Source organism: Notamacropus eugenii, chromosome 2 (genome assembly GCF_028372415.1).
Source record: "Notamacropus eugenii isolate mMacEug1 chromosome 2, mMacEug1.pri_v2, whole genome shotgun sequence".
Lineage (NCBI taxonomy): Eukaryota > Metazoa > Chordata > Mammalia > Diprotodontia > Macropodidae > Notamacropus > Notamacropus eugenii.
The window spans coordinates 77209823-77221985 of record NC_092873.1 but is presented as its reverse complement, the minus strand read 5'-3'; the positions used below and the strand labels follow the sequence as shown (position 1 = coordinate 77221985).

The 12163-nt window shown below is 37.3% G+C and overlaps 1 protein-coding gene across 3 annotated transcripts in view; it reads right to left on the bottom strand.

The window, feature by feature from the left end:
• The window catches only part of MYH10 (myosin heavy chain 10), a 187534-nt gene that overhangs the window by 28135 nt on the left and 147236 nt on the right, over positions 1 to 12163 (bottom strand). For all 3 annotated transcript variants that reach the window (XM_072641088.1, XM_072641087.1, XM_072641089.1), the window contains exons 25-26: positions 7814 to 7985; positions 4315 to 4527 (exon numbers count right to left, since the gene is read on the bottom strand). In XM_072641088.1, the coding sequence (XP_072497189.1) occupies positions 4315 to 4527; positions 7814 to 7985 (385 nt within the window). The remainder of the gene's footprint in view (positions 1 to 4314; positions 4528 to 7813; positions 7986 to 12163) is intronic.

Sequence of the window (12163 nt, the reverse complement as noted above, 5' to 3'; positions counted from 1 at the left end):
CTAAATGGAAGATAATTTGAAGAAATTCCCTATCACCTCAAATTGAACACAACAAAAACTGAACTCATCTTCCATCCACACATTCTCCCACTATTGGGCTCTCTTATTCAAATTTCTGGTTCTATCAAAGGCATTACTGCTTTTTCTATCTCAAAAGTCTATTTGAAGTCTTGTCTGTCCTTGCTTCCTTGTTGGATAAATGTCTAATCTTTTAGCCTGGGACACACACGAACCAACTGATTACTATCTATTCAAATTTATTTCTTTTTATTCCCCAATCTAGATCTTTCACTGAAGTGAAGTGGATCTTCTTACTATTTTCCACTCATGTCAGTCTCATTTTTGTTTTTTGTCTTCCTGCTTATACAGTTCTCTTTGCCTAGAATGCCCTCTGACAAGATGTCTTCTCACTAATTCAAGTGCTACACCTTCATCAAAGGTATAAATTAAACTCTATGAAATGTTTAAAGAAATACTGGGAAAACTGGAGAGTAATGTGGCATAAACTAGGTATAGACCAACACCTCACACCATATAGCAAGATAGGGTCAAAATGGGTACATGATTTAGATATAAAGGATGATGTCATAAGCACAAAATAGTTTAACTGTAAGAGCTCTGGATATAGAAAGAATTTTTGACCAAATAAGAGACAGAAATGAAATATAATGTATAATTTACACAAATTTCACGAAATCTGCACCAAAAAACCCCCAAATGCAGCCAAGATTAGAAGGAAAACAGGAAACTGGAAAAAATATTTACAGCAAGTTTATCTGACAAAGGCCCCATTTCTCAAATATATAGTGAACAGAGTCAAATTTATAAAAATAAGAGCCATTCTCCAACTGAAAAATAGTCAAAGGATATGGACATGCAGTTTTCAGATGAAGAAATCATATATACAGTCATATGAAAATATGCTCTAAATCACTAATGATCAGAGAAATGCAAATTAAAAAACAACCCTGAGACACCACCTCACACCCATCATATTGGCTAACATGACAGAAAAGGAAAATAATAAATGCTGGAGGGGATGCTGAAAAACAGGGGTACTAATACAGTCATGATAGAGTTGTGAACTGGTTCAACCATCCTGAAAAGCAATTTGGAACTATGTCTAAAAGGCCATATAACTGTGCATACCCTTGACCCAGTAATACCAGTATGTAATCTATATCCCAAAGGATCAAAGACGAGGTAAAAGGACCTATATGTACAAAAATATTTGCAGCATCTCTTTTTGTAGTGGCAAAGAATTGAAAATTGAGGGGATGCCCACCAGCTGGGGAATGGCTGAGCAAGTTGTGGTATATGATTGTGAAGGAACACTTGTATGCTGTAAGAAATGATAAGCAAGACATTTTCAGAAAAATCTGGGAAATGAAAGGAATGATTATTAATAACCTATGATTTGGGGAGATCCAAAGTTCTCTCCCTTTTTCTAAAGTTCTGTCTTTTGAAGGACAATACTGATAATGAGATGTAACTTTCTTAACAATCTTGTTCAGACCCCACCCAGGTGGGGAAGTCATTGTGTTCTACTCAGGTTTAGGTGGGGATAAATTCTTTGAATAGATTGCCCCAAGGACGGGGGTTCTCTGGGGGGGAATCAATCTTTCTTTGACATGATGTAACTCTCAAATCCCTCACAGTAATATTCATTTTCTCATTAATTATTAACCAATCAGAGTTGATTACCACCCTCTGGAACACCTTTCTTCCAAAGGGCATACAAACTATGAGTCTGCTTCTACAATTTCTTTGGTCTAAGAGAGAGATGGCCAAATGATCATCTTTTTATTAATAGACATTGTTGGCATTATTAATAAAATAACTAAATTACCCAGAAAATATGTCTCAAACTTTTAAAATACCATAGAAGACTTATATGAACTGATACAAAGTAAGCAGAACCAAGAGAACTGTGTTGGCAGGAACAGCAACATTATAATGATAGCCAACTGTGAAAAGCTTAGCTCCTCTGAGCAGTACAATGATCTAAGACGATTCCAAAGGAATCATGATGAAAAATGTTATCTATCTTCAGAGAAGATGAACTGGTGAACTCATAAGTACAGACTGAAGCATATTTTTCCTACCTTCTTTATGTTTCTTGCTTTTTATTGTGTTTTTTTAAACGTGGAGTTTTAAAAAAAATATTTTTTCTTCTCCAATTACATGTAAAGACATTGCTAACATTCTTTTAAAAAAATTTAAAATTGAACTTCTGAGCTCCAAATTTTCTCCCCCCTCCCTGAGATGGTAAGCAATTTGATACAGGTAATAGATACACAATCAAGCAAAATATCATTTCCATATTTGTCATATTGTAAAAGAAAACATAGATCCAAAGGGGAGAAAAACATGAAAAAATGAAGTGAAAAATAGTATGCGTCAATCTGCATTCCAGCTGCATTAATTCCTTCTCTGCAGATGGACAGTATTTTTCATCATGAGGCCTTTGAAACTATTGGATTAGTGTATTGCTGGGAGTGGCTAAGTTACTCAACATAAAATATTATGGCCAGTGTGTACAACATTCTCTGCATCAGTTTGTGTAAGTCTTTTCAGGTTTTTCTGAAATCATCCTGTTCACTATTTCTTATAGCATAATAGTATTCCTTCACAATCATATATCACAACTTGTTCAGCCATTCTCCCACTGATGGGTAGTCCCCTCAAATTCCAATTCTTTGCTACTACAAAAAAGAGCTGCTATAAATATTTTTGAACACATAGGTTCTTCCCCCACCACCCTTTTTAAAAAAATCTTTTTTGCATTCAGAAGTAGTAGTAATATTGGTGGATTAAAAGGCATACAGGGTTTTATAGCTCTTTTGGCACAGTGTAATATGGAAAATTTTGCATGACTCTATATAGCTAATGTCATATTGCCAACATTTTCAATGAGGGGAAGAGAATTTGGAAGTAAAAGAATTTTTTAAATGATTGTTAAAAATTAAGAAAAAAATGTTTGTACATACGCATGTGTATATATATATATATATATATATATATATATATATATATATATATATATGTAGTGTACACACACACATATAGAAAGAGAACACCTTACTACATTACTTCTAGCATGTAAATTTTATCTCCCCAACTCAACTCTTCAAAGGCAGAGATGAAATCATATTTCCTCAAGGATAAAATACAAAACCTGTTAGGATGATATTTAAATCCCTTGACACTTTTGGTTCCTGCCATCTTTCACAGACTTATTTCATGTTACAGTAATTTCATGAACTCTGTTTTAGTCAAACTGGCCCATTAATTATCCCTCAAATCTCACATGCCATGTCCAGCTCCCATAACTGGAATGTATTTCCTCATTGCGTAGAATTCTAAGGTTCTGTTAAAATCTTTACTCTCCCTCAAGTCTCAACTCAGAGGGCACCTCCTTTGCTGATTCTTCCGGTTGTTAGTGTTACTTTAGGCTTTGTGAATATTTGTATGGGTGACTGCTGTGTCCTTCCATGAGAATGTAATCTCCTTCAAGGCTGAGAATTTCACTTTTCCAAATCCTTTACATACTTCAGGATTATAAGACAAGATAACACAGTACCACTAAGCAGTGGGAAAACTGGCCCAGAATTCATTAATCTTGTGTCAAAGGATTATAGACATATGATATAGATGTCTAATGAACATTTTATTTTGATAATTATGCCTTTTGTGTATGCACCTCTATTTTTATTCTTAGGTAACATTCATGTCAAAGTTTGACTATTGTTGCCCCTTTATCTTGTCATTTCTTAATTTTATTCCTTCCCCTTTCCTCATTAATGATCCATAAATCCCTTGCTAATCATTGACAGCTAATCAACATGGCTGAGGATACTTCAACAGATGTGGGGAAGAGGTCTAGAGGCAGAGAAAGGGGCCACCCAAATCTTTTGCTGGGCCTCTGTTGAAAAGAAAACTAATTTACTTTAGACCATTATCATTGTTACACATGACATACCCAAGAGCAAACATCAGAGCCTTGGTGTCGCCATGTACAATATGTGCGACTTGGGGACAACTGCTTCATTTCTCTGAACCTCAGTGTCCTTACCTGTTGGAGCTCACACCAGATGATCTCCAAGGTCCCTTTCAGCTTGACCCCTCTGTGCTATGTTTACTACCTACTTCGGACAGCTACCTGAGCTGTGGTGTGGAGCAAATTAATAAATGTACGGTGCACACAGTGTGTTTGTACCGTAAGGCACTATGTAAATCTGAGCAAACATTAAATCATGACTGATAGGCAGACACAGAAAAATCCCAGGTTTCTGGGTCACAAAGGAGAGTCACCTTAGCTCCTGCTGAGCTGCTGTGGTATCCAGAGTATCTTCAAGTTCTGTTTTCAGGGCTTCCAGCTCTTCACTCAAGTCTCTCTTCTGCTTTTCTGCTTTGTTTCGGGAGACTTTTTCTGACTCGAGGTCCTCCTGGAGTTCAGCAATCTGAGCTTGTAGTTCTCGTACAACTTTCAGGGCATTGTTCTTATGAAGTGTTTCATCGTCGCCTCTGTTAAAAATCCAGGTATATCAGGGAATCAGTTACCATACACATGGATCTATACATATTTCGTGTTTCTTAAATGATACCAATTACCCATTCATTCTTTCCTTGGGTATTAAGAGCCATGGAAATGATGGCAGGGAACTGGGTACCTGAATGTCAGTCATTCATAATATAACGTTGAGGGATTATTCAATAACTTCCAATGATTAATATATAACTATCCATCTAATGTGAATTAAAAAAAAAAATGTGGCACACTGCCACATCACATTCAATGAACTACTTTCTATCAGTATTGCAATGTATTTAGGCAATAGAATATGCATTTTTAATCAACATAAGAAAACACAACAGCACAAGTGCATGTCACTGAGTATATAACACACTACATGGAAAGAAAGAGAAGATTAGGAATTTGGGAAATGGATAAGAAGCTTGGTCCAGAGGAAAAATATAGCAGTGATGGGACCTCCAGTTATCTAGACATCTGGCTGGGCTAATCACATCTTGACTTACTTCAGTAATAATTTCATCATTCAAAAGGTAAGGAACCAACAAGTAGAACTTCTCTTCTGGATCTGATTCTCATTAATAGAGAATTAGTTGCCAGGTGTAAACAAAGGAGACCTTGGGAGAAATGATCACTCACTCCTAGAATTTGTGTTAAAGGAGGAGAAGAAAGTCACACGGATTGACATGCAAACCTAGCCTGTGGGTTAGTCGGTTTTCATAGGGTTCAAAGAAGTCCAGAAAGGATAAGAAACTCTCAAAAATGATATTCTGAAGATACCCAGGGAAATGATGGAAGAAGAAATTGATACAGATGCATAGGGAGCTCACCAACCAAATTAGATTTTTAAAATAAAAGTATAGAAAAAGGGTATGAAGGATGGGTAACAGAATAAATATAAAAGTGTAGTAAGGTCCTAGAAAAAGTTTAAGTACTAAAGTTCATAATGAACTAAGTTTTCAAGTAAAGCTAAAGACATAAGTGTGCGCATGTACATGTATTACGTATTTAAGCTAGACCTATGGAAATAGGATCAAAGAAAGAATAGGACCTTTATTTAGGGCAAATGGGATGATAATAACAGGAGAGCTGATCAGCTCTAATTTTGCTTATGCTTTGCCTGACAAAGAGAAAGAGAGGACAGAATGAAAAAGGCTGATAGGAATTTGATACACAAGAGGAGTAAAGAGTAAGGAACACATAAAAGCAAGAACTCTTACTGCATGTGATATCTGAAATGATAGAAAATTGTCTACAATCCATAGATGAGTGAGTTTGATTGTGTTTAACTCCTAGGAGATAATCCCAGAGTGGATCATCAAAGAGATGATTAGAAAACATCTAGAAAAGAAGTAGCAATTACAAAGAGTTAGTATGGCTTTTATCAAAACCAAGTCATGCCTTATTTTTTTTAACCTAGATTTTAGCAAATAATTTGATTTCATGCCATTCTTGAGGAAAAGATGAAGGGATAGAGGAAAGATGATGTTATAGCTTGGCTAGATTCAGAATAGGGTGAATGGCTGGATTTGAAGAGAAGTTATTAAGGGTTCTTTCTCATCTTGATAGACATTCTCCAGTGGGTTGCTCCAGGAATCTGTGCTTGGTCTTATACTAGTTAATATTTTTATCATTTATTTGGATAAAGGCACAGATACATATATCAAAACTGCGGATGACACAAAGCTAGGAAGGATAGTTATCTAGACTCAGATAAATCTTTATAGCATAGAGCACTGGGATAAAACAGAACTCACTAAAAATAATTGCAAAATTTTACACTTAGGGTTAAAAAGATAAATGACATGTACAAGCTGGCAGAAGCATGGTTAGACATTAATATGAAAAAGACCTGGTAGTTTTAGTGACTGGGCAGCTCCACTCAGCATGAGCTGATCCCGGGTTCCACAAACTGGGGCATAGCTTCCAGGAATGGGGAGGTGATAGTCCCATGGTCAGATATCATTCTATGCTCTTGTCAGATGTTACTCTGTAGTATCAAGGTTCAGTGTTGGGACTCAAAGTTTAAGAAGAACATTGATCCTTTGGTGGGCTGCAAGCTGTGCAGGCCTAGGCCAGAGACTCACAGAATCCAAGTTGAAGAGATGGCCATCCAGTCCATCCATATTTGAAAAAGAACTCTCATTACAACCCACCTGACAATTGGTCCATTCAGACTTAGAACACTTTCAATCAAGGAAACCCCCACAATATGGTGAAGCAGCCCACTCCACTACTCATTAGTCATGCTTGTTAGGAAGTTTGTTTGTTTCCTCAAATACCTGAATAGCTATTTTACCCCTGAGTCTTTTCTAGGCTAAATATCACTACTTCTTCCAAATGACATCATACGCCATGAACTTAATGCTCTCTACCATTCTAGTGGCCCTTCTCTGGGTGCTCTAAAGCATGAGCAATGTCCTTCCAAGCTGTAGTACTCACAACTGAACACAACACTCCATGGTCTGCCCAGGGCAGGGAACATGAAGATCAGCACATCCCCGCTCTTACTGCAGCTGAAGTTTGCATTACTATTGCTTCACTGTCACATTACATAACTGCCTCATACTAGTAGAGTTTGCAGTCCACTAAAACACCTAGAATTTATTCAGATGAATTGTTATTGACTATGAAATGCACTACTGATTTTCACTTATGTGGTCAATTTTTTTGGACCTGTACATTTATTTATCCCTAGTCAATTTCATACCTTCACAGTATTCATGCCAATGTTTTAAGATCCTCAAAATCTTTTTGGATTTTGACTTTATCTAGTGTGCTAGTTATGCTTCTTTGTGTCATCTGCAAATTTGATAAGATGCCTTTATCCAGTATTAAACAATAAAAACAGTTTTCTGTGTAAGACTATTTTTTGTAGAGAATTTTCTGTAATCAAGAGTCACCAGGTCATGTGGCCAAAATTATTCCAAAAGAACCCTTAGCTGTAAATTTAATCATTACGTTGAAATGAAGAGATTCTTAAAAACATAAAGTAAATAAATATATCTGCATTCTAAAAACAGAACATCTTATAAATGGGGAAAAAAATTGAGGTAAATATATTGTGCTTCCTCCTCAAGCTTCATCACAAACTAAATACATTTACATGAACAGTAACACTGCCAATTGTTATGGTAAAGCCAGCCAATTTGGTGTTATATGAATGCTGGCATATGTAGCTGACATCTGGAAACATCCCCCCCCAATTCCTCTCCAGCTTACTCAGAAATAAAATCCATATGAACATTACTAAATACAATATTCTTAATAATCTCAGACCTGGCAAGAGCACCCTGTAGCTCCTCCTCTTTCTTGGCCAACTGGATCTTTAGTTCTTCAATCTGGGCCTGCAGCTCAGCTATTTGGTCCTGCAGATCTGTAGTTTCACCATCAAGTTTTCTTTTGGCCTTTTCCAGCTCTTGACGAGTTTTCTCTTCTTTCTTCAAGCGCTCTAAGGCAAGACACAGGAGGCTCTTCAACACATTGAACACATCAAGATAACCAAGTTGGAACTTTTTCAAGAATAAACAGTTTTTAAAAAAATTATTATTCAAGACCAGGCCACTGTCTCTGTTACATTTTACAAGGTGTCCAGATGTTTGAAACCTGTTACAATTTAAAAAGAGATATGAGCTTGATAGAAATTGTGTGAAGGAGGAATATTAATATGGATGGCATTTTCAGAGAGGCAGAGGCAGTATCAGAGCATGTCTGTGGACCAGGAGTAGGAGAGAATCGTAGAAGAGGAATAATGGGGAAAAAAGCAGAGATTATTTTTTTCCTTTCCCTTTACCTAGATTAGAATAATACAAGTACTTCATTTGCTCAAGGAATACATTTCTAGAACATGTTCTTGAGAACAAAAAGCCTGCAGTGAGAATAGATTCTGTCTAAGATTATAAAATGGAAGGACTGTATTTCAACCTCAAATTATTCTTTCCTTTGCATCTGTTATAAATCAAGAGGCTGCCTAAAAACTACACACAGTTGGTTTGTGTGAAATTTCCCATTATATAGCTTTATAAAAGAATGCTGATGTTAGACTTTTATTAGAGAGGTTATATTCAAGGAATTTCCCTAAATCTTTATGTTTCTTCTAATTTTAGTGGTTTTGACTTTAATTGTAGTACAAAACCCTCCTTAAAAAATTTTTACACAACCAAAACTTTCAGTTTCATCTTTAATTGTCTCCGCTACCCTTCCAGTTGTTACAAGTACTTCTTCAATCTCTAGTTGTGAGGGATATGGTTTTTATGGTGACTTTGTTTTGGTTAGATCATTTATCAACTTGGAATTTCTTGTGGCATATTTGACATAAGTTGCTGGTCTAATCCATTTTCTACCAAACAGCTTGAGTCAGCCTAGAGTTTGTGTTCTTGGGTTTATCAAATACTCCACTACTGTGTGTTTTTGCTTTTAGGTTGTCTTATCTATCCCATTAATCAATTCTAGTTTTTCTAATCAGATACTCAATGTTAGTGATGTGCAGCAACATACAATCCTTGCCCAGGATCAAACAGCTAGTAAGTATCTGAGACTGTATTTTAACTTTTCTTCCTGGCTCCAGGAGAAGTACTTTAGGCACTGCTCTACCAGCTGTCTCTGTCCACTGGATTCCAGCTTCTGCTTACTACCTGCAACTTCGTAAGGGGGAGAGAGTGGGGCAGTCACTGTACCTTTCAGGTTCTCTGCCTTAGGGCTTTCCCCACTTCCACCCTGACCCTACATCTACATAGGTTTTTAACTGACTTCGTCTTCCCCCTACTCTTTCTTACATATGACTGGTCAGTCAGTATGTGCTGCCTCTTCAGGGGCAGCAGCGTTTGGGCAGTCACTGTAAACTAAGACAATCTCTGCCCTGAGAAACCTCTGTGGAATGCATGAATGGTCCCAGCTGGGTTTCCAACTGCCTCTCCCTCAAGTTCAGCGAAGCTACCTATGCCCTAATATTTTCCTCCTCTCTGTTCTCCTTCATATGAGTAGAACAGAGTCAGTGTTAGCTATATCTTGTAGGGTATGAGGGATGGGGGTGGTTCAGATAGAGGCTGTAGGCATCCCCTACTATGGAAGTAGGCCTCTGGCAGAAGACTGTAACTTAACCTGCGCTAGCTGCCCTAACTGTGTAGAAGTAGGTATATTTGAGTGAGAGAGCTAGTTCTCCTGGGTCAGTTTATGAAGTTTACTACTCTACCTGGTATTGTCTTTTTATCTTGGGGACTGGAGATCATAGGGCTGAAGTAGTTTATAGGGTAATGTACCATCTTGCTAGTCACAAGTTTTCCTTGCCAAAGCTAATCTCTGCACACTTGAATTCATTTCCTCCTGTTCTTTCTAAGCTCCTTCCCTGCTTCCTATAATAATGCGTAAGTTTTCTCTGTCCTTTCTACTGACCTCACTTTCCTTCCCCTCAAATCATCATCCTATATCTTGCCTCCATTTCACTGGCATAACCTAAAAAGGATGGATTACACATACCACTCTACTGAAATTAGTGTCTCCAGAATCACCAACAATCAAGTCTTAACTGCTAAGAGCCTTTTCTCAACGCTCACTAATTTCCTTGCCCTCATGGTACCTTTTGATATGGCCCAACACCTTTTCTCCTTGACATGATCTCCTCCCTTGCATTCTGGGACACTGCTCTCTCCTGGTCCTCGTCCTATTCCTCAGACTGCTGCTGCCTTGCTAGATTTATCTCCTTATACATGTCTATCCATGAGTGGTCCAAAGGTCCATCCTGGGCCCTTTTCTCTTTTCATTACATTCTCTTCCTTTCTGATCTCAGCAGTTCCAGCTAGCTCAATTATTATCTGGACATCACTAACAGCTCTGGCATTGCCAACAGGTTGCAATACATCTCCATGTTAATTTTCCAATTCACATCTCAAATTCAACATGTACAATCTGGCTTCAACTCTCATTGCTAACATTAATAGCTGAGAAAGCAAGAGCAAATCACTAAACTCAACCTCAGAGTCTTCATCTATAAAATGGCCTTCATAGTATTGGTGGTACCTCTGTTTATGAGGGTCACATGAAATCACTTACATTAAGTGCTTTTTTAAGACTATAGAGCATTATGTCAATTACTGTCATTTTTGCTCAAATGGAACTAATCTCCTTGCCAAAGTGACAGCTCACCAAAGCTTCCAATTTCCATTCAGGGCATTATTTCCTTCCAACTTACTCAGGTTCCTAACTTTGAAATTTCTGATTTATTACTACCCATTCAGTTGCCTAGTTTTATGGTTCTTCCTCTGCAACATTTCTTGCACCTATCATCTTTTCTTTATTCACAGAGTCACTATTCTGAATTCAGGCTGCTTCAGAGTTCTTTCATCATTTAATAGTCTCTTAAGTGGTGTCCCTGTCTCTAATCTACCTAATCTATTAGTTTCCATCTTCTGGCTTTTGAAGAACTTTAGCTGAAGGAGATTTGGAGAATTCTGGAATAGTGAAGAAGGCTCAGAGATTGATTCTGGGGAGAAGAAATATGGCAGGAACTGAAGAAAAGGCATCAGAAAAAGGAAAGGAAGTTAGGTTTGTCTGTAAAGTTAATAGCAAGGTAAATTAAGAGAAAGATGCCAAAGACCAAAATGAATGGCATTTCCTCAGGTGAAAAATTCCATAAATAGTTGGACATTGCAGTTCTCTAGGAGATCTGCCAGCAAGAACGATAAAGAACTGAGCAAATATGGAAACAAGGGGAACTTTTCAGGGACATTCACAGTATTTATTTCTGCTCAATGGACTTAACTCACCTAATATAATGCAGGACTTAGAAGAGTGAAAGTAAAAGGGTTCAAAGAATGACTCTATATTCTCCAGGTTATCAAGAAGAAGGGTTTCAACGTGAAAAAAAAGAAAAAAGCATCTGAAGAGGAAGAGGGGACCATCTCATCCTGTGCTGGGAAAGTGGAGAGTAGAAGTGACTCAGGGTTAAAAGTAAGAAAGAACATTGAGCTCCAAGTTAAATAGTAGATATAAAGATCTTCTAAAGGGGAAGCAGCTGATCATCTTTCCAAGGAATAATGGTGTGGATCTACAACTGCCATTAGGATAGAGTTAAGACTCAGGGGAAAAAAAGGTGAGTAGTGGTGGTTGGTATGTTGATGCTTACAGGTACCAAGTTCAGAACATTACAGCAGAGAAATCTGCTGTCTTGATGTGATACATGTCCAAGAACTAAAAACTAGAATATTAATATGCACTTCTGGTAATTCACATGGAAACAAATTATATTGCTACAAGGATTCTAGAAGAATGGTAATAGATATCTCCACCTGAATATTCTACTGGCATGTCCATAACAACTCATCTGGCTCCTTTAAGCATTCCTATATCTGCTGTAGGATCCACCTAACAGTGACTTGGGTTCATAACCCTGAAGACACCAGAGACATTTTGCTTTCCTTCATCCCCCATAAACAGTTATAAAGTCCCATCTATTGTAGCTGTACATTTCAACATCTCTTGAATCTGTCCCCTACTCTTCACTTTTTGGATCATGATACTAGTTTATACTCTTATCATCTCTCAATTGAATGATTTTTAAGAACCTTTAAAATAAAGTTTAATTGATATTTTCTGCTTCTTACATCGCCATAGAATGATGTATCCCTTTTTCCA